The 26,107-nt window shown below is 49.9% G+C and overlaps 2 protein-coding genes and 1 long non-coding RNA gene across 5 annotated transcripts; 2 read left to right on the forward strand and 1 right to left on the reverse strand.

Moving 5' to 3' along the window:
- The first annotated feature begins 746 nt into the window (after positions 1–746).
- Positions 747–11,184, forward strand: BLCAP (BLCAP apoptosis inducing factor). Its single transcript, XM_060120602.1, has 2 exons — positions 747–872; positions 9,239–11,184. The coding sequence occupies exon 2, from the start codon at positions 9,415–9,417 to the stop codon at positions 9,676–9,678; it is 264 nt and encodes an 87-aa protein (XP_059976585.1). The 5' UTR covers positions 747–872; positions 9,239–9,414; the 3' UTR covers positions 9,679–11,184.
- Positions 4,991–7,416, reverse strand: NNAT (neuronatin). Of its 3 annotated transcripts, none has more exons than XM_060078928.1 (3): positions 7,236–7,412; positions 6,229–6,304; positions 4,991–5,996 (listed from the first exon to the last, which is right to left on the reverse strand). In XM_060078928.1, exons 1-3 carry the CDS (start codon positions 7,305–7,307, stop codon positions 5,767–5,769), a joined length of 378 nt encoding a protein of 125 aa, XP_059934911.1. In that variant the 5' UTR covers positions 7,308–7,412; the 3' UTR covers positions 4,991–5,766. The 3 variants fall into 3 exon arrangements, with proteins under 3 accessions (XP_059934911.1, XP_059934909.1, XP_059934910.1); XM_060078926.1 differs by having other exon boundaries at positions 5,809–5,996; positions 6,224–6,304; XM_060078927.1 differs by lacking the exon at positions 6,229–6,304 and having other exon boundaries at positions 5,809–5,996; positions 7,236–7,416.
- Positions 11,185–15,849: 4,665 nt separating the features above from the next.
- Positions 15,850–24,950, forward strand: LOC132476599 (uncharacterized). The gene is made up of 3 exons (XR_009530155.1): positions 15,850–16,254; positions 23,063–23,280; positions 24,439–24,950. It is a non-coding gene; the product is annotated as an uncharacterized LOC132476599 (long non-coding RNA).
- The last annotated feature ends 1,157 nt before the right edge of the window (positions 24,951–26,107 follow it).

Below are 26,107 nucleotides of genomic sequence, written 5' to 3' on the forward strand. Positions count from 1 at the left end.
GTTTTTCCACCCCTCCCCCACTCTCCCCCAGTAGCCAGGCATCGCCTTGAATTAGAACAGCGCCTATTTCACGCTCCATTCTATCCTCTTGCCTTTAGCACTGCATTTACACATAGTAAGCGCTCAAGGAATGTGCTTATTTAGCTAATAAATCGATACATTGACTCATTTAATCCCTATAACAACCCTGTGAAGTAGGCATTTCATCAGATTCGGGGAAGCTAACAGTCGGGGTGGGCAAGTGGCTCGCCCAAAGTACAGGGCAAGAAGAAGAGTCAGGTCCTGACCCAAGTCAAATCCTAAATTCTGAGCCGGAATATTTCCGCTCCTGACCTTTGGCCTTGGTAAAGGGGCCAGGGAGGAGGCGGACTTTGAGCCACGGGAACGTTTTCACAGGTTACACGGGTCATTCACGAGGACCAAAGCGAACAAACGTTCACCTATAGAGACTAGGGGTACGCCCCCTCCGCTCTAAATGTGTAAAGATCACAATCTACTGCATATGTATGAGGGGACCAAGGGGGGGGGGCGTGATTCGGGGCTGTCCTGGATGCGCCTGACCAAAAATTCCTCGGATTTGAAGACTTCAGAACCCCCAGATTTCTGAACACGTTAGCAAAAAGTCTTCAAATGGTCATCTGTGGCACATGTTAGGAGGATATCGGGCATAGAAGACCCTCCCAATTTAGGTCGTATTATCAGGCATCTGCCGTAGGCAGCCCGATCCCAGAAGGGGTCCTCGGTCGACTCGACTAGAAGACGAAGGGGGCGTCTACCCTGCTTCCTGCGGCGTCGGAGGCGAGTTGAGGTGGAGGCAGGCTGCGGCTGCGAAGGCGTCAGCGGTGGCGGCGGCGCCATGGCAGGGCTCGCAGGTACCGTGGCGTCGGCCTCCTGGGGGCGGGATGAGAGGCCCTCAATGCGGCCGCGCCGCCATGTTGTCCCTTCGGGGTCACCTTAGGCGTCGTCCGGTCCCTCTCTGGGGTTTTCCTTCCGCGCACCCTGGGGGCCGCCCCTGTCCGGTGTCACGTGATTGCCCTGTTTGGCCCCCAGCCTGGGCCTTGAGGGTCTCTTCCTGGTCCGAGGGCAGATCACTGGACTTCTGGGTTCTCTTTCAGGCCTCCAAGGTCAGCACTTGCCTGTCTGCTTCTGGGATGGGGCAGGCAGAGCTGGGGAGCTCGGGGCTGGGGGTGCGACAGCCTTCTCTCCGGCCCCGGTGCCCGTGGCAGGGGACCCAGCTTCTGAGACTCCCGTCACTCTGTCCCCGCCACTTAAGTTGCCTTTTTTTTAAAAAAAAACCAGAAGGGGCGTGGGGGAGAGGGGAGAAAAGGGTCTCCCTCCCCGGGTCCCCGCCTTGGTGTCTGGGGTGATAGGTTGACGCTGTGCTTTGGGTCGCGGGTGCTTCTTACTCCCTCTAATCTTACACCAAGTCTGGACACCCGTTCCCTTTCCTACAATATATGTGGGGAGTGGCCCTCAAGGGCAGCTGAAGGAATGGATTGCCTGGCACACTAATGGCCTGGAGAGAAGAATGGGGGATGGGGGACAGTTGCTTTTTCCTTCCCTCTTCCACACCTTATTTAATTTCCTTCCAGGCTTCCGTGTCCCGTTTCAACGCTAAATGTTGGGGCGGACTGGGGTCTGTCCTGGGAAAGAAACGGCCTTTCTGTTTATAGGATCGGATCATGTTTTATCCCTTTCAGGGAACTGGTGTTTTGGGGACAGCTTCTGTTTGCCCTGCGTGACATGGTACAACCATCCCCTCAGCCTTCTGGACGGCAACACTAAAGCCAGGACACACGCACACACACACACACACACACACACACACACACACACAAAGTTCCAGCTTAAGTGCTAATACCAAGTGTTAGATCTTGTTTATTTGTTTGTTTGTTTTAAATCAGAGACTAATTAATGTCAGCAAATCTGTTGAAAGATTGCCGAGCCCTGGTCGGTTTCCAGTGACCAGATCGCTTCCATATCTGAAATTGGTCTTGTTAGAACTGCTGCCAAAAACAGTTTAACCTTTTATCTGTAACATGTTGTTTCAAAGAGGAATCTGGAAGTCTGGGTTTGGCTGTCTTTTTCTGTTGTTGTTCTCTTATCTTTGAAACATATGCATTCCATTTCAAGCCTGTCGCTGTATGATATACCAAGGACCATGTGTTGCCTGCCTCTCTGACTTCCTGTTCTGGGAATGCTCTGGAATCTGGATCCTGCTGGGGAATGGGCCCCGTGGGAGGGAGAAAGGGAGGGGGAGGGGGAGCAGGATCATAACCAGAGAAGATGGTGACATGTCTCTGGGGCATATAGAGGAAATCAGAGGTCTCCAGGGAAAAAGAGACTGTTGTTAGACTAATGTTTTGTATATATATGCACGTTTAAATCTCTGGGGGTAAAACTCACTGCAAATTCAGAATCTCACTGTAGGGTACTGGCTTCTGAGTAGATAGAAGTTTGAAAATAAATGTCTAGCAAATGACTCACAGCACACCTCCTCCCTCATCCAATCCAACCCAACCCAACCCAACCCAACCCACATGTAATAAGCTGTTGCTGTCCTGCAGCTGAAGCTCAAGAAACTTGTCCTTCAGTCGCAATCCAGATATTCCACAGGTAGAGGTAACAGTGTCACATAGCACCACACACTTCCGACAGTCATGGTACCTAAACCCCTCTGCGGTTTAACCTCAACTGGTTAGGCTAAGAAACTAACATCCTTTGGGGGCATTAGTCCCAAGAGTCTTGCCTGTTGCTGGAGTCTCACAAAGCCATTCCAGTTCCCTCATAACTCAACTGCTCTATCCTTGGCCTCGTCGGGGCAAAGTCTTGAGGATGTGGTAGAGAAAATTTAAGCAAAAGGGGGGGCCTGTGGACTAAGGGCTTTGCAACAAAACTGTAGTCATTTTCAACTCTTTTTGTTGCTCTCTATCAGAATAAAATGTTTTAATGGTATTGCTTCTGGAAAAAAATGTATAAACAAGATGTGTTTGGACTAGACTTCTAAGCATTGCACAGGAATAGAAAGTGAACACATTCCTTCCATCTTCTTTGGTGGACTGTGTTTCCTGCCATAACGTGAGGGTTTGGATGGGGCACGAAAGGCGGGAGTGGACATTGCACATTCAAGCTACCCATGCGGGTGCAGCCCATCAGGGCAGCCCTTGCCTGGAAGTCTGTCATTTCATCATGCCACACTCAGAGCCCTGCTGATGGATGGATGGAGAAAGCCCTGCAGTTGGGCTTTGCCAAGATCATCTGGAAAGCCCTGGGGCTGCCAGCAGCCTCCTGCCTTTTAAAAGGGAGCCTACAGTGTCGAGAGCAGCCAGACACTTCAATGCTGTTGCAGCCTGTCCCCCTGAACCCAGCTACCTTATAACTGGGCTGAGATTAGAGCATCTGGGGCAGTGGGGCCGTGGGTACACCCCTTGAGGTCTCTGAGGGGAGGGGCACCCTTTATTGAGAACACATGTTGAAATATGTTCATGGTTCTCTGCATTTAGTGTGGAAAACCACAGAAACTCCCAGTCTTGAGGCTTGCCAAGATACAGGCTTCAGAAGGGAGGTGTGGGCATTGCCTGCTGCTGAGTCACCCTGGGGCAAGAGACCTACCCCACCTACAGGCTACAGTAGGGGCTGGAACCACCCAGCTGAGGAAGATGAGGCTCCGATCGCCCATCCGCACCTTAGTCCCATTGAGTCCTGATTGCCACTTTGATGGCAGAATGTTTCTAGTATGTTGGGGTTCACTGGGATCTTAGCAGTCCTTTTACAGAGGAGAACCGAAGGTGGCTAGGAGTGACCTGACCAGGTTCCCTGGGCTGACTGATGGCAAAGCCAATACTGGAATTGAGGTCTACACCCTCCACCCCCATAATTCTCTTATCTTGAACTGAAGTTACAGGTGCCTCTAAAGGTTCTAGTGGTTGGGCTGAGAAACGCTAGGGTCTGGCGCAGGGGCGGGTAACATCAGGCTCAAGGGATTGAGGTCCTTTGTGCTCCAGAATTGTTTGTGACAACTGTGACTAAGGGATTTGAGGAAGTGGCAGAAAGATTTATAGCCCTCCAACTCACTCCCTGGATGTTGACCCAGGAACAGGTGTGTGGTGACAGAGGCACACAAAGCCAGAGACGAGGCTGAACAGGCGGCAGGGCCATTTGGTGAGGCAGTCAGCTGACCCCATGTAAAAGAAGCCCTGACTCACTGAGGAGTGGGAGAGAGAACTTGGGAGCCGAGCAGGCAGCCCACCCCACCACCCTGGCATGATGGCAGGGGAGAGCCCAGGGCCCGGGACCTGGTAAGCACCCTTAAGGTTATGGAGACTAGTGCTGGGAGAAGCAGAGGACCCAGTAGTGGGGAGAGTGAGCTGGAGAGAGGTTCCTGAGGGTGGGGGAGGAGACCCTGGGAAAGTAGGCGGGCCTGGCAGGATGCCCTTGTAGTGGTTCTGGTAGAGGTGATAGGGCCTGGAGGGATGAGCTGGGCGGGGGAGGCGCCACACCACACCTTTTACCCCATAGTCATTGTCCAAACCAGTGCCCCCCCATTTCCTTGGGGATCTTGGATGGAGATAAGACTGTGTTGTGAATTCCTGATCACCCTCTTGGTCCCTAGTACCTCCATTTTGAGGGCTCTTCCCACTTTTCCCCCTCCTATCTTTTCCCTCCTTCCATCTTTCCCACTGATTACTTGCCAAGGCCCCTTATCCCAGGAAAACTGAAGGCACCCACACCTTTGGGGAGGTATAAGTGGTCCCTTATTCCGAGACCACAAGTGAAGATGTCCACCTTTTTCTTTGGGTGGTGGTGCGGGGATGTGGTCCTTTATCTCAGGACAGTGTTGAGATGGAACTGGGTGTGTGAAGGTTTATTCCCATTTTGTTGCTTCCCCTCTGTCCCTCTCCCAAGTAGAGTGCCCACTCCACAATGGGCACATCAGCCCAGTCTTAGAAGTATGTGTTGAAGCCGGAAAAGAAGTCACAGGAGACAAAACTTTTTGGTGCGCCTCCACTGCCCCGCAGGGTCCTGGGACACTGTGCGAGACAGGGGAGGTACTTTTTTAATTTTTTTGTAGAGGCGGTCCCTGTCCTCCAGGAGCTTACAATCTAGCCGGGGAGACACAACTAATGCACACTTATACAATCATTACAATTAGCGATTACCACAATATTGACCACAATTGCATGAGACCTGGGGGATGCAAGATCAGTGAGGGGCTGGGGGCTTGGAGAAGGTGTTTTGGTAAAGATGGGATTCGTTTTCTTGTTCAGTAGGTCCAAATTGAGTGACACATTTCTTTTGGGTGAGAGTGGAGGGAAAGAGGAACTGAGGGAGCAAAGGCAGCAAGGCTGGAATGCACATGCCGTAGGCAAGGGACAGTGAGAGGGCCCCGCTACGTTTCTTAACCCTCCTCCCTCACCCTCTGCCCTCCAGTCCCGCCACACAGGCACGCAGTTGTCACTTGTCTGCTGCACGGAGATTCAGGGCTTCGGCTGGTGAAGTTGGAATGTCCATTCTGCTGGCTGGTGTGGTTGTCTGGATCTCTGTGGTGCGGCCTGCTGGCATGGCCGTGGCTGTGGGGCTGGGATGGCGCTGTCCCGACTTGGTTCAGATCTGAATGCGTTGCCTGTGCCCAGATCTCAGGGGTCTGTTCCCCCCATTCCTCCCTCCTCCCTCTACGCCACCCGCAGTAGGACGGGTGCAAAGGGGTGGGGAAGGGATCTGGTGTCGTCATTGTCGGTGCTGCTTCTCCGGGGGCCTACCGGCCCCTCACTGACCTTGGCAAGTGCTCCTCTGGCGAGAGGGCACAGGGGACGCCCCATTCCTGCGCGGCACTGGCTCCCATGCTGGTGGAACTGCACAGGAGCACCTGGTGACACGGCCGCCCAGGGGAGGGGGCTGGAGCCTCAGTTGGGGGCCCGCTGGCGGCGCTCTCCCAGCACGTGCCGTCCGGTTCTCGACACGGTGTACGCCAGCTTCTGCAGGGAGTACCTGAACACCTGTGGCGAGAGAGAGACCCAGGACCTGCCCTTAGAGGCGAGCACCCGCAGCGTGTCTGTAGTGCTGCCGTGCCCGCCCCCGCCCCGCCCCCTGCCCCGCCCGCCTGTCCAATGAGGAGAGGCGGGTGCGGGCGCAGCTTGTCCACGAGTCAGGGCAGCTGGAGCTTTTCCAACTGTGCTGAAGGCTGCATGGCCGCAAGCTGATTGGACCCACAACTTAGGTATACCTCACTTCTCGCAATGGGCTGTGTCCCTGGAGGATTTCGAAAAGCGAATCCTACCCAGTAAATGCAGCATTCCAGGAACACCTTGAAGGAAATATGCGATTCCTTTGGCAAAGGATTCCTTTAGCAGGGAATTCTTCCTGCAAGGGGTGCTTTTAGGGTAGATGATTTTATGGGCAAAGCAATTTCTTTTGATTTATTTCTTTTTACACAAAGCGCTTTGCCTCTTATTTTATTTTATTTTATTTTTTAATAAAGCGAACTGTCCTTTTTCGGAAGCGCTTTTTTTCTATTTTTCCTGAAAAGAACCTTTTCCTCTAATTGTTTTCTTCAAAGCGCTCTTATCGATTCATAGTTTATTAGCTCCTTTGTCTAATATTTTTTCTGCAAGGCGCTTTTTACCTAATGCATTTTTTTCTGCCAAGTGCTTTTGTCTGATTTATTCTTCCTGCAATGCGCATTTTCTCTTATTCATTTTTTCCCGCGAATTTTTCTGATTTGTTGTAATCTTGTTTGCGGAGTGCTGTTTTTGTTTTTCCCCTGAGAAGTGCCTTTTTCTAACTTATTTTTTGTCCCACCCCCTCAAGTACTGTATTTTCTAAAGGAAAATTTCCCCGCAATGCGCAATTTTTTTAAGGCGGAAAAATTCCGCTGTGTGAGCGGTAAAGTCTCTTTTCGCAAAACAGAAGTGCCCCGCCTCCCTCCTGAGGTCGAGTCTCACGTAGCGGTATTTTCTTACCACGTTGGTCGCTAAGAGCCTCGGCGATCGTCCGCGGCTGGCGCCCGCCGCGCCCCAACTCTTTGTTCCCGGGCGGGCGCACTGGGAAGGGTCTACGCAAGGAGGAGGGCGCAGGGGACGGGCGGGGGCGTGCGGTGCCGGCTGCGGCACTTGGGTTGGCAGGGATCGCGGCAATCAGGACAGGACGAGTCAGGATGCGGCAATTGTGACGCGGGCTTGCCGGTTCAGGGGGCGCACATCGCGACCCTCTCCCACCCAGAACCCGGGCACACTTACCTGCAGCAGCACGCGGAAAATGTACCAGCCAATGATGAGCAGTTCAGCCGAGGCTGCCGCCACTGCCGCCATGGTTCCGAGAGTGGTGGGTGGGTGGGTGAGAGCGAGTGCTGCCGATTCCGACGTCCGTTGGCCTCTCGGAGTCCGCTGTTGGGCGCACTGCCGCAGCCGCGGTGGCCGCGCCTTAAGTATCCGCCCACCGCCCAAGTGCGCATGCGCGCTTGGGTGGGGGGGTCCGTGAGGAGGGGTGGCAGGGGGCGCTCCTCATTCGTCAGGAGAGGAAAAAAAATAATCCATCTGCTCTTTCCACACCGACCCCCGCCTCCTGAGTTCATCTTAGCCCCTTTCCAGAAGATTCCGCTGTGCCCGCGTTTGAATTTTAATGTAAAGTGGAGGGGAAATGCAACTCTGAGTTAGCGCATAGGGTAAGAGTACGGGTGCGCGCCCCTTGGTAGCGGAGCCCATCCCTCCGAGCCCGGGCCTGCTAATTCGAGCCCAGTGTCCGGTGCCGCGCCAGATCACACCTGGGCAAGGATGAAAAAGCAGGGGGACCTAATTTAGAGAGGGATCATCTGCCCCGCGGAGCAAAAACAGGTGCCCCTTCCAGAAGCCTTGGCTCCACAGGCCCCCCGCTCAACACTCTTTTTCTAATATTTGATGTATTAGAAGACCACGTCCTCTGCTTTGCGAGAGCCTCTGAGCGCGGAACCTTTCCCTGATGCCCGCATCCCGCTTCTTACGGTTGCTAGATCTACAGCGGTGGCGGCTCCCTGAGCCAGGGCACTGAGCCCTAGGTGCAAAAGCGATAGTCATCGGGTGTCTACCCTGTAGGAGGGATGGCGCCTTTGTATGCGCGGAAGGGATGGGATGAGCTCTCCAAAGAAGTGGTCTGAATGCGCTCTGGGATAGTTTTCTGCTAGGCGGGTTATTCAACCTCTGCTCCCCTACCCCCCAGGCGCTGGTGGGTCTTCCTCAGCCAGCGAGGTTCTTTGTACCCGTTGCGCTGGGCTTCTGGAGCTTGGAGGAGGGTTTTGCTACCGCCGCCAGAGGGTCGTGGCGGCCGCCGCTCCGATTCCTGGCGCGGCACGAAGACCGGAATGCGGTCTGCGAGCGCGGCCCTGGCGCACCGGTGGCCCGCTGCTCGGGAGCACTACTTTCCAGCAAACTGCCTGGCACAGGGGCCAACTGCCATTTGCCCCTATGTGGATAGAAAATTAATTTTGATTAAAAGCTCATAGAGGTCAAGTTCTATACAGTGCCGGCAGCAGATGGAGAGCGCAAGTGAGCCCAGAGAGGTCAGTTTGGACTAAGTAGCATGGTGATTTTTTTTCCCCCTACATTGACTTTCGAAGAAGTTGGCTGATTTTGGCAGAATGACGCCGGATTATTTGAAAAAGGCAAGCTCATTCTGGGCTGCCATCTTAAAACGAAATATGCGCTGATGCTGCCGCGGAGCCTTCCCAGAGCTTGCAAGGATCCATTGCCGGCACTCTCCCCCCGGCAGTGCGCCGCTAACTACTTTAACTCTCCACTGAGCACCTGCTGTGAGAGATACTAGATACAGAATCCTTTTCTTATTCCTCAGGGGTCACAGCATGGAGCCCATGGCCGTCCGGTGGCAACCACAGGGCGGTATTGTGAGGTCTGGGTCCCTTGAGGACGGGCCGCAGCCCCAGGAGGCGATACATGATCTCTGCTGGGCAGGGCCCAGGCAAAGCCAGGCCACTGTGCCGGACCTGCCTAGAGCCCTCTGGCCTAGCCCCCAAGAAGGGGAGACACCCAGGATGCTTCTGGAAAGGGTGACTTGGAGAGGAGTAGACTTCCATGGGTGGGCAGGGAGGAAAGGGCATTCACATTTGCTGTTGTTAACCATGATCCATTTTTCCAAATAAGTATACATTCTGTTCCTGTTTTTTTTTTTTTTTTTTTTTTTTTTTTTTTTTTTTTTTGTCTGTCTGTCTGTTTTGTGTCTGTTTGTCTGTTGTGTTGACTTTTCTCTTCAGGATCCCTGCTGCCTTGGTGATCCCGGGCTGACAGCCAGAGACCACAGCGGCTCAGCTCCTGGAGAGCGAGGGTTGAAGAAAGCAGAGGGCAGCCGCCTGCGCCCGCTGGCTCCCATTAGGTCGGTTCCTGCAGCGGTGCCCGGTGGCCTTGGCGAAGGCCCTGTCCAGCAGAGATCATGTATTGCCTCCAGTGGCTGCTGCCCGTCCTCCTCATCCCCAAGCCCCTCAACCCCGCCCTGTGGTTCAGCCACTCCATGTTCATGGGCTTCTACCTGCTCAGCTTCCTCCTGGAACGGAAGCCTTGCACAATTTGTGCCTTGGTTTTCCTGGCAGCCCTGTTCCTCATCTGCTATAGCTGCTGGGGAAACTGTTTCCTGTACCACTGCTCCGATTCCCCGCTTCCGGAATCGGCACACGACCCCGGCGTTGTGGGCACCTAACAGCCAGCCCAGTTAGCTTTCCAAGGAAGCAGAAGACGGGAGGGGAGGCATTGACATAGGTCATAAAGCATTGGAGTTTCAAATCCCGCGGCCCTGCGGGTGCCACATTCCTGATGGCGCCTTTTTGGCCTGTGACGTTTTATCCTTATAATGTGAATAATAGCACTGACCGGTGCTTTTATCGTAGAGTCCTGTAGTCGTGGGTGGTCTTGTGGTTGTGTGTGTTCTGTCCGCGTCTTGGCCCCTGACTGGCAGTATGGCCACCCGCCTCGTCTCATTCCCACGAGGAGCCTGCACCCATCCTGGTCAACTGCCCCAGCATGATCCGGGCAGATAAAATGCCAGTCTCATTGTCACCTCCGTGACCCTTCCTTGTCAGGGGTTCCTCCCTTCTCAGAGTGTTACTGACTCCTCCGTCCCTCTCTTGGCTTCCTGTTAGTTCTCTTTAGCCCTTTCCTTTTTTGGGGAGCACCTGTCCAAGACAGGGCTCAGTTTTGCACTTATCTCGAATATAAAGAGATTGCTGATGCCCGAGAGCCTCGCTTTTTCATTCTTCTTCCCTGGCTGGCAGGCTAGACAGAATTGTGTCTTGACTGCTGTCCACAAATCTTCAGTATTTTCCCCACTTCATTTTGAAGGAAGAAGTAACAGATACCTGTTGCTCTTTCACCTGGGGGTCTGGGCTCCTGCTCAGCAGCCCAGCTTCGCTTCCTTTGCCCTTCCTCCTGCCTTTCTCCACTGTTGCAAGGAGGGGGCCTCATTTTGTCTCCCATGCATGCTCTGCAGGATTGATGTGTGGTGTGTTTACATAGATCTAGCAGTCCCCAGCCGAGTGAATGGGAGAGTACTTGTGTGTTTCATAACAGCCACGATCCCCTGATAGCTGTTTGGATATTTTTTGGTGTGGTGTGCCGTGCGTGCGCGTGTGTGTATACGTACGTGTACAAGTACATGTGTAAATCCTTTGTAAAGAAGCTTTATCGAACGTGTTGTGATTTTGAGGTGTAGCAATAGCTAGCTTGTAGGGGCCGCTACAGTTGGTATTTAGTACGGGGATTGCAGAGTGACCAGCACACTGGACTCCGAGGTGGTTCAGACGAGACAGAGGGGAGCGGTGGCCATCGTCCTCGTGCCAGGAGCTTCTCCGGTCCTGCGCGTATAGACTGTATACGTTACGAAGAATACACGGGAAGACTCTGTGACTGTCACTTGCTTTTTTCTTTTTCTGCGCTTCAGTAAAAGTGTTGGCAAATGAGACTGTCTCCTGGCCCCTGCCCGCGGGGGATCAGCATGGTTGTCCTTCCAGTCTAAACCATCCATCTTTCTCTTGCCTGAAGGGGGAGGGAGGTGGGCCAGGCAGAGGACAGAACTGGAGGCAGTCCATCTAGGGAATGGGACTGCGGGGCCACACTTGTGGAACATTTGGACTGCTATTCTGGAGCTTTTATTTCTGGTGTGTTCGTTGCACAGCTGTTTGAAATGTTTAATAAAGCTTTATAAACTTTACTCTGTGGTTTTATGTGGCTGCAGTCCATTTGGGTCGTGGTGTTGGATTTCTAAGTTGGTGGGGGGCAGGGGGTAGCATGGAGGGGCTGAGTCCTTGGCGCCACAGTACCTTAGGCTGAAAATTTGATCTGCTCTCTGGAGAGCAGATGGTGGGATTGGGGGAGGGGGAGCAGGGGGCAGGCCAGGCGGTGAACAGGAGGGAGTCTGAAAGTTTTCAGAGATGAGACATTTGCGTTTCTCAGCTCCCATGGCTTCTCGCCTGAAACTGTTTCCCTCCGTAGGAGATTTGAGTAACCGATCCCTTGACAAACAACTTAAGACAGCTGGAGCTCTAATCATCAAGAATTTTTATGGCGCTGCTTTTGAAGTAAAAATAAAGTGAAACCCCTTATGGCATTTCAAGTGGAAAAATAAATAAGGTTGGCCGTCCACGCAGGGGGCTCCGGGCGATGGCTGGAAGTGCGGGAGTGGCGTGGTTCTGTGCCGTCAATGTGCACGTGCTCCCATGGCCGTGACCTTTGAGACAAAGCTGGGTGGCTTGCCAGGGCCCTGGGCTGGGTGTCCACCTCTCCATCTCTTCTCCTTCTAGAAAACATAACAGGAGCACTGCCTGTCCAAGGCACAGGGCTGTTGTGAGAGTTTATTGTTGTAAAAGGGCTTGGGTTGTTTCATAAAAGGTCATCTGTTATACCTAGATTGGTAATTTATTGCTATGAAGTTTTGTGTAGTTTTCTCCTTCCCTTTGCAATCTCCCCATTGTCAGTGTATCCCTTTTTTCATTCCTACCATCGCCTATCAGTGCTTTTCCTTTTCTTCGTCAAAACTTGCCAAAGGTTTGTTCATTTTAAAGGTATTTTCAGAGAACCAAACTTATTGATTATATCAGCTGGGTATTTTTCCTATCTGATGCTTTTGTGTTTTTACCTCTGCATTCTTTTTTTTTTCTGCGTTTCTGGATGTATTTTGTGGTTCAGCAAAGTCTTGACAAGTTGAGGAGTGTTACACGTGGAAAGGATGGTTTGTTCAGCAAACATTGAGCCCCTGTACTGAGCTTGCTGGGGATTTCAGGGGCAAGACCCAGGCCTGACTCTCCAGGAGCGCCTGACTCTAGCCTAGTGGGAAGACTTAAGAAAATAGACAACTGCAAATTCCAAAAACAAAACAAACAAACAAGGCTTTTGTGGCCACGCTCTCCCGTGGAGGCACCTGGATGATAAATGAAGCCAAGATTATTGCTTACTTTGCTCTCCCTCAGAAAGCAGCTTTCTGTCATAGGTCAAGCTCACTAAAGAGTCACAAACAGGCCTCCCTCTGAAAAATTTGTGGCCCTTTCCAGCAGGGAGCCTGCAGCCCACCCTTTCCCAAGGTGATGCCACGTCAGCATTCTGTCTGCCCAGCACTGCTTTCCACCTGCCAAGATAGCACCAGCAGCACCCTGCCCCCTCTTCCTGAAATGCCTTTCAGGAAAATGAGAAGTGGATACCTCTTCTGGAAAAGAGCAGGGTACCAGGTCTTAGAAAACCACACCCTGCAATTCTGCCAGTCGTCGTGGCTCCTAGTGTGAAATGGTAGCTCATGTGGTACCTGGTAAACCACAAGATCCCATGAGGCCTAGGTCTGGGCTCCTTTAGGAACTGGTCTGTGCCCTGCTCTGTGCCTCAGTTTCCTTGGAGGTAAGATGTGGGCTTTGGAGCAAACACAGTCTTCCTACCCCTAATATACTGGGAATCCTTTCTCAGAGGATCTTCGGGTCCTCCTGGATGCATTTGAGGAAGGTGATTGAGCTCTGGGAAGGTGGCACTGCCCTGGCAGGGCAGCCTGCATATGCTTTATGCTTTAATGATTGTACCACATGCACCTAGATATGCCTCTGTCAGGAAGCCTTCCTGGACTCTTCCCTCTCCCTAGAGATCCAGTTGCCTCGATGACGTCACTCAGCCCTCTGTTGAGTGCTAGCGCTAGTGGTCATGCAAACTTTCTCTTTCGCAGTGATTGGGCTCCCCCCACCTCCCTAGGGGGCTTGTATTGTTATTTAATCCGAGGTACTTGTCAGAATCCTGTACAGGACCAGGCCTTGGGGTCACACAGTGGACAAGGTGGGCCATCTCTGCCATCAGGGAGTCATCCAAGCTAATGGGAAAGGGGATGACCTTGGGCAGATAATCCCACAGATAGATATAATATGGACTGTGGCAGGTGCCCTAAGAGGAGTCTGGTGGGGGGGACCTGGTGTGGGCTGGGGAGGACTGATGTTCAGGCTGAGACCTGAGGACAAGTGTAAATGTTGGAGCAGTGAAATAACAAATGAGATGTTATTTCTCACCATCTAATCAAGCATCTCTGCTTACAGCTGAAGAGACTGGGCTGAAAGCAAACTGAAGGACCACCAGTATCTGGCTGCCCTGGAGGGCTGTATTGGGAGGTAGTGAGGGGGCTGAAGGTTGACGTGTTGGTGGCGGTCCCCCAAACTCAGTCCTGAGTGAGAAGTCTTCAGTTTCCAACTGACTGGAACCATCACAGACAAGGATCTGACGGGAGCAGGCGGTGACCCAATCAGAACAGCATTTAATTTAACGTGGGATTTTTTTCAGTAGGGAACAGGATAGCATTTGAGCAGTAACAGCAGCAGGACTGTCAAGAAGGTCACTGCCCTGTCTAGATCATTGGGAATGGGGAGAAGTAGATCCAGGGAGCCACGGTGGGTGAGGAGGGGAAGGCAGGAGAGAGAGCAGGCTGGGGAGGGAGGACACGGAAAGATGAGAGACTCCCGTTGAATAGCTGCAGGAAGTGAGGTCAGGGAGGGGTCGTCCCTTGTGTTCAGTTGGCTGCCGGAGCCAGAGCCCAGTCTCCTGGCGTCTGTTGCAAAGCTCACCCCTCATCCCCCCGGTCCCCTAAAGGGAGAAAGGGTCACTGCTCTGAAAAGAGGGAGGAACTAAGCAGTGCTCTCCTCAGCAAGCCAGGGAAGGCGATCCTGACTAAAAGGGGCAGAGTTTGGTCTGCCAGGCTTCAGGGAGAGAATTCCATATCGCGAGAAAAACTTTGATTATAGGGCGGGCTCAAGATGAAGGGGAGGAGCTGGCTGAGCAGCAGCTGGAGACTTCAGACAGAAGCCCTGGGTCTCCCTCTCGGGACTCAGTGGGCGTGGACTTGGGGAACAGTTTAGGACCGACAAACCTTGAGCGACGAGGTTTCGGGGAGCCCAAGCCCTATGCCCCCGCCTCTTTGACCACACGTCCCTGAGCCTCAGTTTCCTCACTGGCAAAACAGAGATGGTAACACCCCCTGTAGCCTGGCTCAAGGCCAAGTCTTCACAAATGTTACCGCCTCTCTTCTGTGCCTTCCCACCCTCCACCGACTCTTACTGGGCTCAGGCTATATAGGGATGCGGTCTGATCATCCAGCTCTCCCACTCATTCATTCCCGCACCTGATAAGACCGTGCCCTCTGTGAGGAGCACCTGCAGCAGCGGGGAGGGCATCGAGGCAGTCGTGCAGGCGCATGATTACCGTGCTGTGTCATCGGGGCTCTGTGGAGTTAGGGAGAGACCTCATTTGCGAGGCCGTATGTCAGCACCTCTCCGTGAATTCCCTTAATTATTTTTTACAATCCCCGAAATGACAAGAGCCTAAAAGGGAGAGGAACACCTAGACGGTGCTCTTTCCTGAGAGGCCAGAACCCTGGCTTTGCATCCCTGCTTGGCCACCAGCTCGCCTAGGACCGTCCATGGACTTTTCCCTCTTGGAAAGAAATCACTGCCTATTCGGCCTCCTCCTCATGAGGACCCGGTGCGGGGATGTTTGAGAGTGCCCTGTCAGATACGGGGTAAGCACGAACCTTCTCCACAGACCAACCCTTTGAGCGGTTCTGGCCTCTCACCTCTTTTCCTGGACAACTTGTGGAGAGTCTACAGCGGGACGCCTCACAGCTTCTTCCGAAGCTAACCTCTGCCAATCCCCGCCCCACACTGCTAGTGGCCTCCCTCTAGGGCAGGGCAGGGAGCTGAGCCCCTGGGCCTGATCCCCACCCCCTTGCCACGTGACCTTGCTCTCCTCTGCTCATTCTTCTCCAGGCACCGCCCCCCAACGCCCGCCCCCATTTCCCCATCTGTTCACCTAGGAGGGGCTGGCCCAGGAAGTCTTTAACGTTTCCAAAGCCATCTTCTGTGAAATATCAGTGAACTTTATCCTTGTTATTTCAGTCTTAAAGGTATTGGTTGAAAGAAAGTATGTTAAGACAAGCAAGCATTTAATCAAAGGGTTTTTTGCATTAAAGAATAAACTTTACATCTCTGGGGTGCAGAAGTGTCAAGAATCTTAGAGTCAAAGCAGACTTAGGAGGGTCTCTGAGGGAGGAAGCAAACATAGCCCTTCCTTGGTTCCCTGTTGCTTGTGGTCCTGACTCAGCTTGGCTGTCAAAGCCCTGCACCACCACCCTTGAGGGTGGGGGCTTGATCTTTGTCCCTTGACCAGGCACAGTACCTCCCTGACCAGGCCTGGCATAGAACCTGCTGGTTGGCTGGCCAGGGGCGTGGATGGGTGGAAGGCTCAGTCAGTCAATCTCTAGACTCCCTAAGGAGTGAAGTGGCCCTCACTCTCCTAGAAGTGAGGGAATTCAGTTTGCCTCCCAAGTCTCCCCTTGGCAACTCTGAAGTGGCAGTATTTTCCAGCCTCTAAGCTCACATTTTACACACAGATATCACAGACACTAATATGTCACCAAAGATACGTGAGAAGAACCTTGTAAAAGGCTCTGTAGCCTGGTATCCTTCCTGTGGCAACAGGTGGCTGTGAATCCCCTCCCCTCCCTGGGCCTCAGTTTCCCCATGTGTACAATGAAGCAGTTGGACTGGATAATCCTTGAGTTCCTTTCTAGCTCTAGCATCACCCTCAGATGCCCTGGTACCCAGAACAGTAATTGGACAAGGGGCATGGTGACCCCAGGATCTGGGTCAGTCCACATCTTGGAGCATGGTGGAATCGATGGCTGCAGCCCCCTGGAAGCTGAACGTGGCAGGAACGGGCTGAGAGATTTTTTGGCTGACGGTGAAATGTCCTGGCAGAGTCTGTGCAGGTAGGTTGATGCAGGTGAGGGGAGGGGTTGGGCTGTCCCTCCCTTGTGGTCCCCGAGTAACATTTCCTTGCAGAGTCAGAAGTTTCCAGCACTGTCTGTTGGGTGCCAGCTAGATTCAGCCACTCATATTGGCAAAGTGGGTGAACCGTCTTGCCGCACACTGTCCTGGCAGGGCTTGCAGAAAGACTTTCTGCTGCCACCCCTTAAATGCTTCCCTGCATTTCATTGTTATTGTGTCTAGAATCATACCTTCCTATAGCCTTTTGGTTCCCTGTCCAGGTGGCATATTCTCTGAGGCTGTTGTGGTCCTGATGCCGTAATCAGCCAGGAACAACTTAGCTCATTGTCAGAGCCACAAGGGGAGGACTTGTCCAAAGTTGGAACTCTGACTATTGAAAGAAAAATAATCCATTTTCAACCTCACCTCAGAGCACACCCCCAAATTCAAAAACTTTTGATCAGAAAGGAGACATAAACCCATTAAAAACCAGAGAGGAAAAAAAAAAAAAAAACCAGAGAGAAAAGGAATTTGATATTTAAAGTGTCTGAAAGGGGGAGCCCCTCTAAGCTAAAAAGCAACAAAATGCAAGAACGCAAAGACCAACCAATTTGAATACATCAAAACTAAGTATTTCCAAAGTCAAACAATATCACAAGCAGAACCAAAAGGCAGAGTGGGTAAACTATTTGCAGGTCCATACTGTGTAAAAGATCACACACAAAACCTTAACAGTAAAAATGCAACAGGTAGGTATGTAATTCATATAAACAGTTTACAGAAGAAGAAATAGAACTGACAAATTTTTCTGAAAAAATATTCAAATTCACTAATAACAGAAGATCAAAGATAAAAAACAAAAAAGAAGCACTAGTTTTCACCAACAAATTAGGGGAAAAAAGTTTAAGAATACTCAATGCTGGTGAGGATACAGTGGAAGAGGCACTAAGTGCAAAGGGGAATGTGAATTGGTGTAACTTTTTGGAAAGTAATATGATAGTCAAAGAGAGGAGAGAGATGAAAGTTTCAAGAAAGGGCAAATGGCCTATATATTTATACAACATTTATTGAGTGTCTACTTTGTGTCAGGCATGGTGCTGGGTGTTAAAATGTGAAGATAAATAAGATATATTGTCTGCTCTTGGGCACACAGTCAAAGAGGTAGAAAAACACACAGATTCTAAAATGATATGTAGTAAGAAGGCCAGAGATATGCTTGGGACACATGCAAAGCATGGAGCAGCTGGGGTGGGTGGTACAAGTGTGAAGCTTTATGGGAGTATCCAGGGAGTTTCCTAGAAGAGGTGCCTGGATGAGTAGGAGTTATTCAGGTAGAGGGCAGAGACAGAAGTGAGAGGCGTCATGGATGAACTCATAGACAGGGTTGCCAAAGTGTGAAATAAGAGGCAGGGGATGGAGAAGGCGGGACCAGATCACCTAGTCCCATGACTGTCTAGTTGAAGAGTTTGGTCTTTTTCCTCTTGACAACAGGGAGTCACTGAAGCATTTTGAGTGGGCAGATGCCATGGTAAGATTTCTGTTTTAAGATGATGACTCTGGTTACTTGGAGACATTTGGAGGTGTGAGAACCAGTGAGGAGATGATTGCTTTTGTCCAGGTAGAGAGGGCAAGGCCTGAATTAGGGTGGGGGCCAAGAGGATGAAGAGAAGGTAAAGTTAGGAGAAGCTGCTGACTGACTGTTGCTGGGGTCAAAGAAAGAGAGTCAAGGATGCCTCCCCTGTTTGTGTCTTGGGCAGATAGGAGAATACCCAGGAGAAAGAGCAGGCTTGGGGGGCTAGAAGAGGATCGTTGAGCTCAGTTTTGGACAAGTTGAATGAAAGGTGGGCATCCAGGTGGAGACGGCCTGTGAGGAGCTAAGAGAGAGCTTGGATCCCAGCAGAGATTTGAATGAAAGATTTGGGTTGTGACTGGTGGCAGTTGTGGCCGTGGACTTTTGTGAGCTGCCCTGGGAGCATGTGGCAGCTGAGAAGAGAAAGGGGGTCTAAGATGGAGAACCTCTCCCCCACTTAAGGGTGGGCAGAGAGAAAGAAAAGCCCACAAAGGCAAAAGAGAAAGCAGAAAGATATAGAAAAAGCACCTGGAGCCTGTGTTGGCATGGAAACCCAGGGACGTGGAGCGTTTCCAAGAGAGAATAATCAGCCGACAAAAGAGAAAAGCCAGTTAAGTAAGGACTGAGGGCCCACTGGATGGAGCACTTAGGGGCCCCTTAGATCCTCACAGGAGCAGTTCCTGTGAGAGATGGGTCAGAAGCCCCCACGAGGTGGGGAGAGGAAAGTGAAAGGAGGAGGGAAAGCAGGCAGCATGGCACCTGTCCTGGGGAGTTTGGAATATGGGGGAGAAGCTGCTAGGGCTGTGATTTGGGTCAGGATGAAATTCTGGGCTGGGCTGAGAGGAAACAAGGATAGACATGATGGAAAAGAGGTTGAAAGGGCTGTTGTCACCTAAAGTCCTCTTGTCTGTATAAATCAGAGGCAAGATCAAAGGGCATGGGTGGTAAGGAGGAAAAATGGCTATTGGTGACCTTGACTAGAGCTGTTGTCAAGTGAGAAAGTCTACATGCCAGTTTGGAGCTCACAGAGGAAGTGTGGACATCTCCCTAGGGGGTAGATGGAGAACTAGGAGAAGGTGCGGAGCTCATGGAGCAGGGCCAGACTCTGAGCTGTGACTGACACTTCAGGGATGGATGCAGGAAGAGGATGCTGCTGAGGAGACTGAGCAGCAGTGGCCGGAGGAGAGGACCGAAAAAGTGGGGGCCCTAGAAGCCCAGGGAGGAGAGAGTTTCCAGAGGTCAGGGTGGTCATTTATGTGCCAGATGCACAGAAGTCAGGGGAGGTGAGAGCATCCCGTGGACCTGGTCTTTGGGGACCCCTGCCATAGCAACTTTGGGGGAGAAGCCCAACTGGGTGGGGGTGATCTGGAGACTGGCTGAGAAAGCAGGAGGGAAAAGGGAGACCTGAGAGGACAGAAGTTTCTAGAAGGTGCTGTTTCTTACACACTGACATTTGGAGGGAGGAGGGCTATGCGAGGACAGAAGAGCAGGGACAGGTAACGAACGGGGCCCCCGGAGCAGTGGGATTAAGTGTATAGGTGAAGGGATTAGCTGTGTTCGTGGAAAGGGGAAAAATTAAATCATGTACATTTTACCAAGTAACCTGATCTCTGTGTTTTTCTGGAGGTTGTTTTTCTGCCCTCCCAGTACTGACTACAGCTCTAATTAGCAGTAGTTTCATCCTGCCTGATGTCTCGGGCTGTGTCTTATTCATTTTTGTACCTTTCGGTACCTAGCAACAGGCAGCGAGCTAGGTAGAGACAGAATAATTATTTTCTGCTTGAAATCAAATGTCTGAAATGGAGGTTCAGAATTTTTTAACCACAAAGATTTCATGACAAATACCAAGGAATTAACAAAGAGGGAAATAAGAGTCAAGCTGTCTGTATGTGAGGCTGTCTGGGTCTCAGGAAATGCACTCTGCACTCTGGTGTGGGCACAGCTCTTTATAGTTTTTATGGTGAGGTTGTGACCATTGTCTCATCTGGTCATGGCAAACCCACTCTCCTTCCCCTAGTGAGGCGGACAGCTACCTTTAGTCCCATTTCGCAGGTTAGGAAGCTGAGACCCAGAGAGGCAGGATAGAGGGAAGGAATGATGGGCATTGAAGTCGGTGGGGGTAGGGCACAGTCTTGAATGCTTCATTCAGGGTCTTCACCACCACTACCTGGTGGTACCTCCTAGACATCAAGTAATTCTATTTTTTCCAAAGTCAAGAGGGAGCCTTGGTCTAACTGGCTGAGCTCGAGCCTCATGCCATCCTCTGACAGGACTGGGGTGGTGAGAGGCAAGACCTGAAGGAGAGGCCTCTGTGGCTTCTGTGTGAGAGAGCATCCCATGTCCCACCACAGCCACGTAAAATAGGGAACAGGAAGTCTCCCTAAACAAGCATTGTTAGGGTGGAATAAGGGATGCTAGAAAGCACCCCCCCCCCCAGGCATCCATTATAGGAAGTAACCAGGCAGAGGCAGGGAGACCTGTTAGGAGGCCAGGGTCCAGATAAGAGAGGGAGAGCCCTGAACTAGACCAGTAGATATGGAAATAGATCCAAAACTTGGAGATAAAAACCAGAAATGATGGATCATTAGCTATTAGGGGGAGAGAGAGGGTGAAGACAAAGACTCCCATGTGTCTTGGGTAGACGGTGGAGAGACCTCTGGGAAGGGGACCACAGCATGGGGGGCCAGTTTGAGGGGCAAGACAGTGGTCTCAGATACAGCCAAGGGGTCAGGGTCATAGCCAAGTGGAGCCCAGCAGGCACTTGGATCAAGGGTCTGGGGCTCAGGAAGAGATGCTACTGGAAGTACTGGCCCAGGGCCATGACCGCTCGAGTAATGGGAACCCGGAGAATGAGTGAGATCACCAGAGAATGGGGCAGGGCCCAGGGCAGAATCATGAGTTACAGTGACATTTGAAGAACTGATCAAGGTGTGGGTAGGCGACAAAGGAGAAAGAAAAGGAAAGGCCTGAGGCGTGCGACAACCAACCAGAAGAGTGGGTTGCCATGGAAACCAAGGTAGTGAAGAGTTTCAAGGAGAAAGTGATCAACACTGTCAAATGCAGCAGAGAATTCCAGTAAGATAAAGATGGGATTTTTTTTCTTTAGATTTGATGATGAGTAAGCTTTTGATGACCTTAATAAGAGCATTTTGGAGGAGTGATGGGGCATAAGCTTAAATAAAGTTGAGATGTGAGGGAGAGGTGAATCTGTCGCCGAGAGTCCTTTGAGGAATCTGGAAAGAAGACTTGGAGATGTGAAGGACAGGGGTGGGAGAGTTGAGCGTAGGAAAGACAGGAGCAAGTTCACAGGCAGATGTCAACGCTCAAACGTGATGTGTTTAGTGATGACAAAAGTTTATTCATTCTACATATTCTAGTTTGCCACCTATTTTGTGCCTGGCATTGTGCCTAGCACTGTGGATTCTGTGGTGAATGAGTTAAAATAGGCAGATTTCCTGTTCTCATGGAGCTCGTGTGGTAGTAGGGGAGAAAGACGTGAATCAGATAAATCGCACACATAAATGTATAACTTTTGACAGGCACTCCAAAAGAAAGGTACCAAGTGCTGGAGGGTGCACAACAAGGGGACCTGCCCTAGGCCAACTCCAGGAGGCTTCCCTGAGGAGGTGACACTTGAACCAAGTTAAGGAGACAGAGTTAACTGGACAGAACAGATTGGAGAAGAGCATTCGGGGCAGAGGGAACAGTGTGTGCAAAGCGAGGTGCTGTGAGACCAGAGAGGCAGGCAGTGCTGGCTGGGCAGAGTTTTAGAGGCCAGGGCTGAGCTCCTGTGTCCATCCTGAGAGTGAGGGACGCGTGCCTGAGGCCTGCCCTAGTATTTCCTGTGATCTGAGACTCTGGCTGGTCCATGGAGAAGTCATTAGAGGAATCACGGATAGAGTTAGGTAGACCAGTTAGGGAGCTTCTGTCTGGACACAACACATTCTGGTCAGTCTTGGTGCTGGATGGATTGAAGACGGGGAGGGAGAGGAGGAGGTATTCCAGAAGTCCCCTGAGTTTCTGGCTTGCCTTACTGGTGACGTGGCAGTGCTTTTCTACAAAGAAACTAGGCCTGTGAGGCAGACCCCAAGTCTGGTGGTAGACAGCTGAGGCACCCAAGCTGGGACATGGGGAGGAGGTGGCTGAATGCATGGGCCTGGAACACAGAGTGAGACCAGTTCAGAACTCCTGAGGGGTCCTGAGTGGAAATGTGAATTGAAGTGGTATCAGGTTTCTGGAGCATTCTGAGGGGATGAGGGAGGCTGAGGAAGAAGAAGCCAGGCACCAACAACTGGGGCCTGTAAAAGGAAAGAACGACCCTCCTAAGGTACAGAAAAGAAAGGGCCAGAGAGGTCTTTCAGCAGAAAGATGGAGTGGTCATCAGTGGGTGTGTGCAGAAAGGTCAGGGGTCAAGGGCACATCCACAAGCCCCTTTGATGTGCAACTGCACAATCACCATAGTGCCCCTGGAATTGGGCAGCCAGGGGTCCCTGCTGATTGCCACCCCCAGGGCCCATGGGAGACCTCTGGGGACCTTAACGGAGGCAGCTTGTGCCGGGGGTGATTCAGGAGAGGAAGGAGAGAGGCAGCAAAGTCTAGGCCCTTTAAATTAAATTTTAGTCTTCAAGGAAAGAGCAGTGCTGGCGTATGAATATTCTGAGGGAAGGGAGCCTGAGTAATGGAGTGATTAAGGATGGAGACAATTAGTGAAGTGAGTTCCCACAGCGGTTGGGTTCAAGTGTGGTGATGGATAAATTAGTTTGGGGCAATAATGTGTATTTGACTGAATGGGGCAAAATTTAGTTATTTACCTTTTAGAGGGTAACTTGATCTCCATGTTCTTTTGGGAGCTTTTATCTGACCTATGTACCAACTACAGCTCTAATTAGCACCATTTTTATCCTGTCTCATGGCTGGGATCCTGTCTTCTTATTTTTTGTGTTTCTCAGCACCTAGCAACAGGCAGTAAGCTCTTTGGGTGCTGAATCAATATTATCTGCCTTGGAATAAAACATCTGAAGTCAACATTCACACTTTTTGACCAGGAAGAATCTGTAACGATTCTCCGGAATTATGATGCAGGAAAGAATTGGGGTATTAAGTCATGGTGGCAGGGGTTTGCATGGGTGGGTAGGTGGAGAAAAAGTAGAGAAGTCGGCTCTCCTCATCCTTATAAGCTCTGTGCCATTTATGCATGTTCACATTCATCATCTCATGTGAACTTCACCTTCCCCCACAAGCAACAGAGCATCACCCTATATCATAGAGGAGGGAACAGAAACTGGAGAAGCAAGTGCCTTTCTGACATAGAGCACAAGTAGCAGGAGCTGGATTCAACCTCAGCCCATCCAGGATCACAGTCCTTCTTCCCAGGACCAAGTTGAGCTGAGAGGAGGAGGAAGAGGGGTCTGTGAGGTCCAGGTGGAGACGCTCCGCAGGCACGTGCGGAAGCTTGGAGGTATGGTCCGACTGGAAACAGGATATTAAAGCATCATATCAAACTGCGGTGATAACATCTGCAGTGCTAGCACTAGGGCAGGTAGCACTCTTGTCTAGGAAACCTCCCCCCCCACATGAATGATACATACATTCTGTATTTACATCGAAGCCCTCTGTATTTTTTTAAAATGTTTTTCTTTAACCCATCTGAAACGGATTTCCGTGTATGGTGTGACATAGAGATCTAATTTGATCTTTTTTCCAAATGGATAACCAGTTGGCTAAGCATCATTTATTGTCCCAACACTATCTTTTCTCCCAGTTCCCTATGTCTACCCTCTGTTCAGGTCTGTTGATCTGTTTGTCTACTTCTGGGCCAATACCAGATTTTAATGAGCAAAAGCTTGATCTTACTACCCAGTAAGTTAAGCACCCCTCCCTTCCTTGCCCTTTATTCTTTTTTAAAATTACCTTGGTCGTATTGCACATTTACTTTTTCATATATGCTTTAGAATCAGCTTGTCAAAGTTCCCTGAAAAAAATCCTGTGGGAATTTTGTGTGGGATTTCATTGAAGGGAGAAATAACATCTTTAGGATATCAGTTCTTCCCATCCGTGAACACGGTATCTGTCTCCATTTAATCAAAGTCTTATTTGTTTGGTTTGATTTTTAATGCCTTTTAATAAAGGTTGGTCGCTTTTGTCATAAAGGTTTTTCACATTTCTTATTAGGTTTATTCCTGAGTACCTTATCAGTTTTGCTCCTTCTGTGAGTGTAAAAGGTTTTTCTTTTTTTCTTTTTGCTTTCCAAATTTTAATCAATTTACTAATGACGATGCTTCATTCACAGACACACACTCGGGGTAAATGTGCTTTGTCCCTGGGCACACAAATGAGAGCACAGCACACGTATAAAGTAGAACTAATTGGCTGGAAATGAATTCGAATTTTTGAATTAAAATTTAATTATACAAGTAATACATGAATACATTTTCCTTTAAATAAAATTAGAGTATTACAGATAAAGAAGTCTCTACTGAACACCCCCCCCCCACCCTTAGATCCCTCTCCCGCTCCTGAGGTAGCTGCTCTTAGCCTTTTGCTGTTCATCCAAAATGTTTTCCAATGCCCATTGAAACACATCTTCTGTTCTCTTTTCGTGTGTTTGTTTGCACAGACATGATGTGTACAAGCTGGAGGTGTTGCTCTCAGCTTAGTGCACCCTGTGGGACTCCTGGTGTAGCCGACGTGCCCTGCCGAAGTGTTCCTTGCAGCTGGCGACTGGTGGCCTTAGGATTACACCATGTTTGATTTTCTTGTTTCCTACTGATTGACTATTAAAATGTTTCCAGTGTCGTTCCATTAAGACAAACCTGTAAGAGCATCTTATAATTGTTCGTTTTGCACATGTACAAGTATTTCTCTGGGATAGATACTTAGAAATGGAACTGATGGGTCATAGGGTATTCATATCTTAAATTCTAATAGAAATTTCTAAAGTGTTCTCCAAATTGCCTTCTAATGTAATCTCCTGCTAGCCGCGTGTGTGTGTCCATTTCCCCAGACCATGTCCAAGTTTTCCATTTTTAACCAGTCTGATGAGTGAGAAATAGTATCTTGCTTTAGTTGGCATTTTTCTGAATTACCTGCAAGACTGAAGTCTTCATGTGTTTACTGTCCATTTTCATTTCCTCCTCTGGATTGCTTGTGCATATCCTTTGCCTGTTTCTTTTTTTTTTTAAGCTTTTTTTTGTCTTTTTGCTATTGATTTTTAAGAGTTCTTTATTTGAATATTAATACTTCGTCATGTATATCGCAGATGTTTTCTACATTGTGATTTGTGTCATTTAATTGTGTAGTATCCTTTTGTCTTAGAGAACTTTTAACTTTGATATGATCAAATTTATCAATCTTACTTTTGGGCCATTTTTACAGTCTTATTTAAGAAAGTATTCCCTGTATCAAGGTCATAAGTATTTACTGTATTTCCTTCTCTAAAATTTATAGTTTCTGTATATATACATATTTAAGCCCTTATACTATATACAAAAAATAAATTCCATATGCAGAAATCTTAGGATCTAACTTTAATTGCTCCCCATTCCCCCCAAATGGATAGGTAATTGTCCCAACACTATTTATGGAATAATACATCATTTCTCCACTGATTTAAAACTGCTGCCCCTGCCTGACACTAAATTCCAATGCAGGTCTGTGTCAGAGCTCTTCCTGGTCCACTGATCTATTTGTCTACTCCTGAGCTTGATAATATGCTTTGCTAACTGGCAGGACAAATCCCACCCTCTCTGTTGTTTTTGTAAAATTGCCTTGATCATCTTTGCATATTTGTCCCACCACATGAATTTTAAAATAGCCTGTCAAGTTTCAGGAAAAATTCTGCTGGGATGTTAATTGGGATCACATTGAGTTTTAGGTAAGTTTGAAGAAAATTGGCACCTTTATCATATTTGAGTCTTCTGCCAATGCTCGTTGCTATTATCTCTCAGTTCCGGTCACTCTTATGTCTTTCAGGGAAGTTTTATGGTTTTCTCTAAAGTCTTGCATATTTCTTGATAAATTTATTCCTAGGTTTATTACAGGTTTTGTTGTCAACTGTGAATAGGGTCTCCTCTCCCTTTATTTGTTTGGCCCTTGTTTTTCCATATTTCATTTCAACCTGTTTACCGATCAGTGGGCTTGACTTGCAGACACACACGCAAAGTGAACATTCTTCCTCCGGGTGCACAAATATGCAAGCACCACCAAACACACAGAGCCGGCATAATTGGCTGAAAACAAATTAGAATCTTTTCAGATTATACTTTAATTGACGAAGTAAAGCATGA

The sequence above is a fragment of the Mesoplodon densirostris genome, chromosome 16 (assembly GCF_025265405.1).
Source record: "Mesoplodon densirostris isolate mMesDen1 chromosome 16, mMesDen1 primary haplotype, whole genome shotgun sequence".
Classification (NCBI taxonomy): Eukaryota; Metazoa; Chordata; class Mammalia; order Artiodactyla; family Ziphiidae; genus Mesoplodon; species Mesoplodon densirostris.

Excerpts from the sequence above, each read along its gene's own strand:
- NNAT (XM_060078928.1), bottom strand. The coding sequence starts at position 7,307 with ATGGCGGCAGTGGCGGCAGCCTCGGCTGAACTGCTCATCATTGGCTGG. Across the intron at positions 6,305-7,235 it reads TTTTCCGCGTGCTGCTGCAG|GTGTTCCTGGAATGCTGCAT; the intron begins GTAAGTGTGCCC and ends ATTTCCTTCAAG. Across the intron at positions 5,997-6,228 it reads GACACAGCCCATTGCGAGAA|GTGTTCAGGTACTCCCTGCA; the intron begins GTGAGGTATACC and ends CTCTCGCCACAG.
- BLCAP (XM_060120602.1), top strand. The coding sequence starts at position 9,415 with ATGTATTGCCTCCAGTGGCTGCTGCCCGTCCTCCTCATCCCCAAGCCC.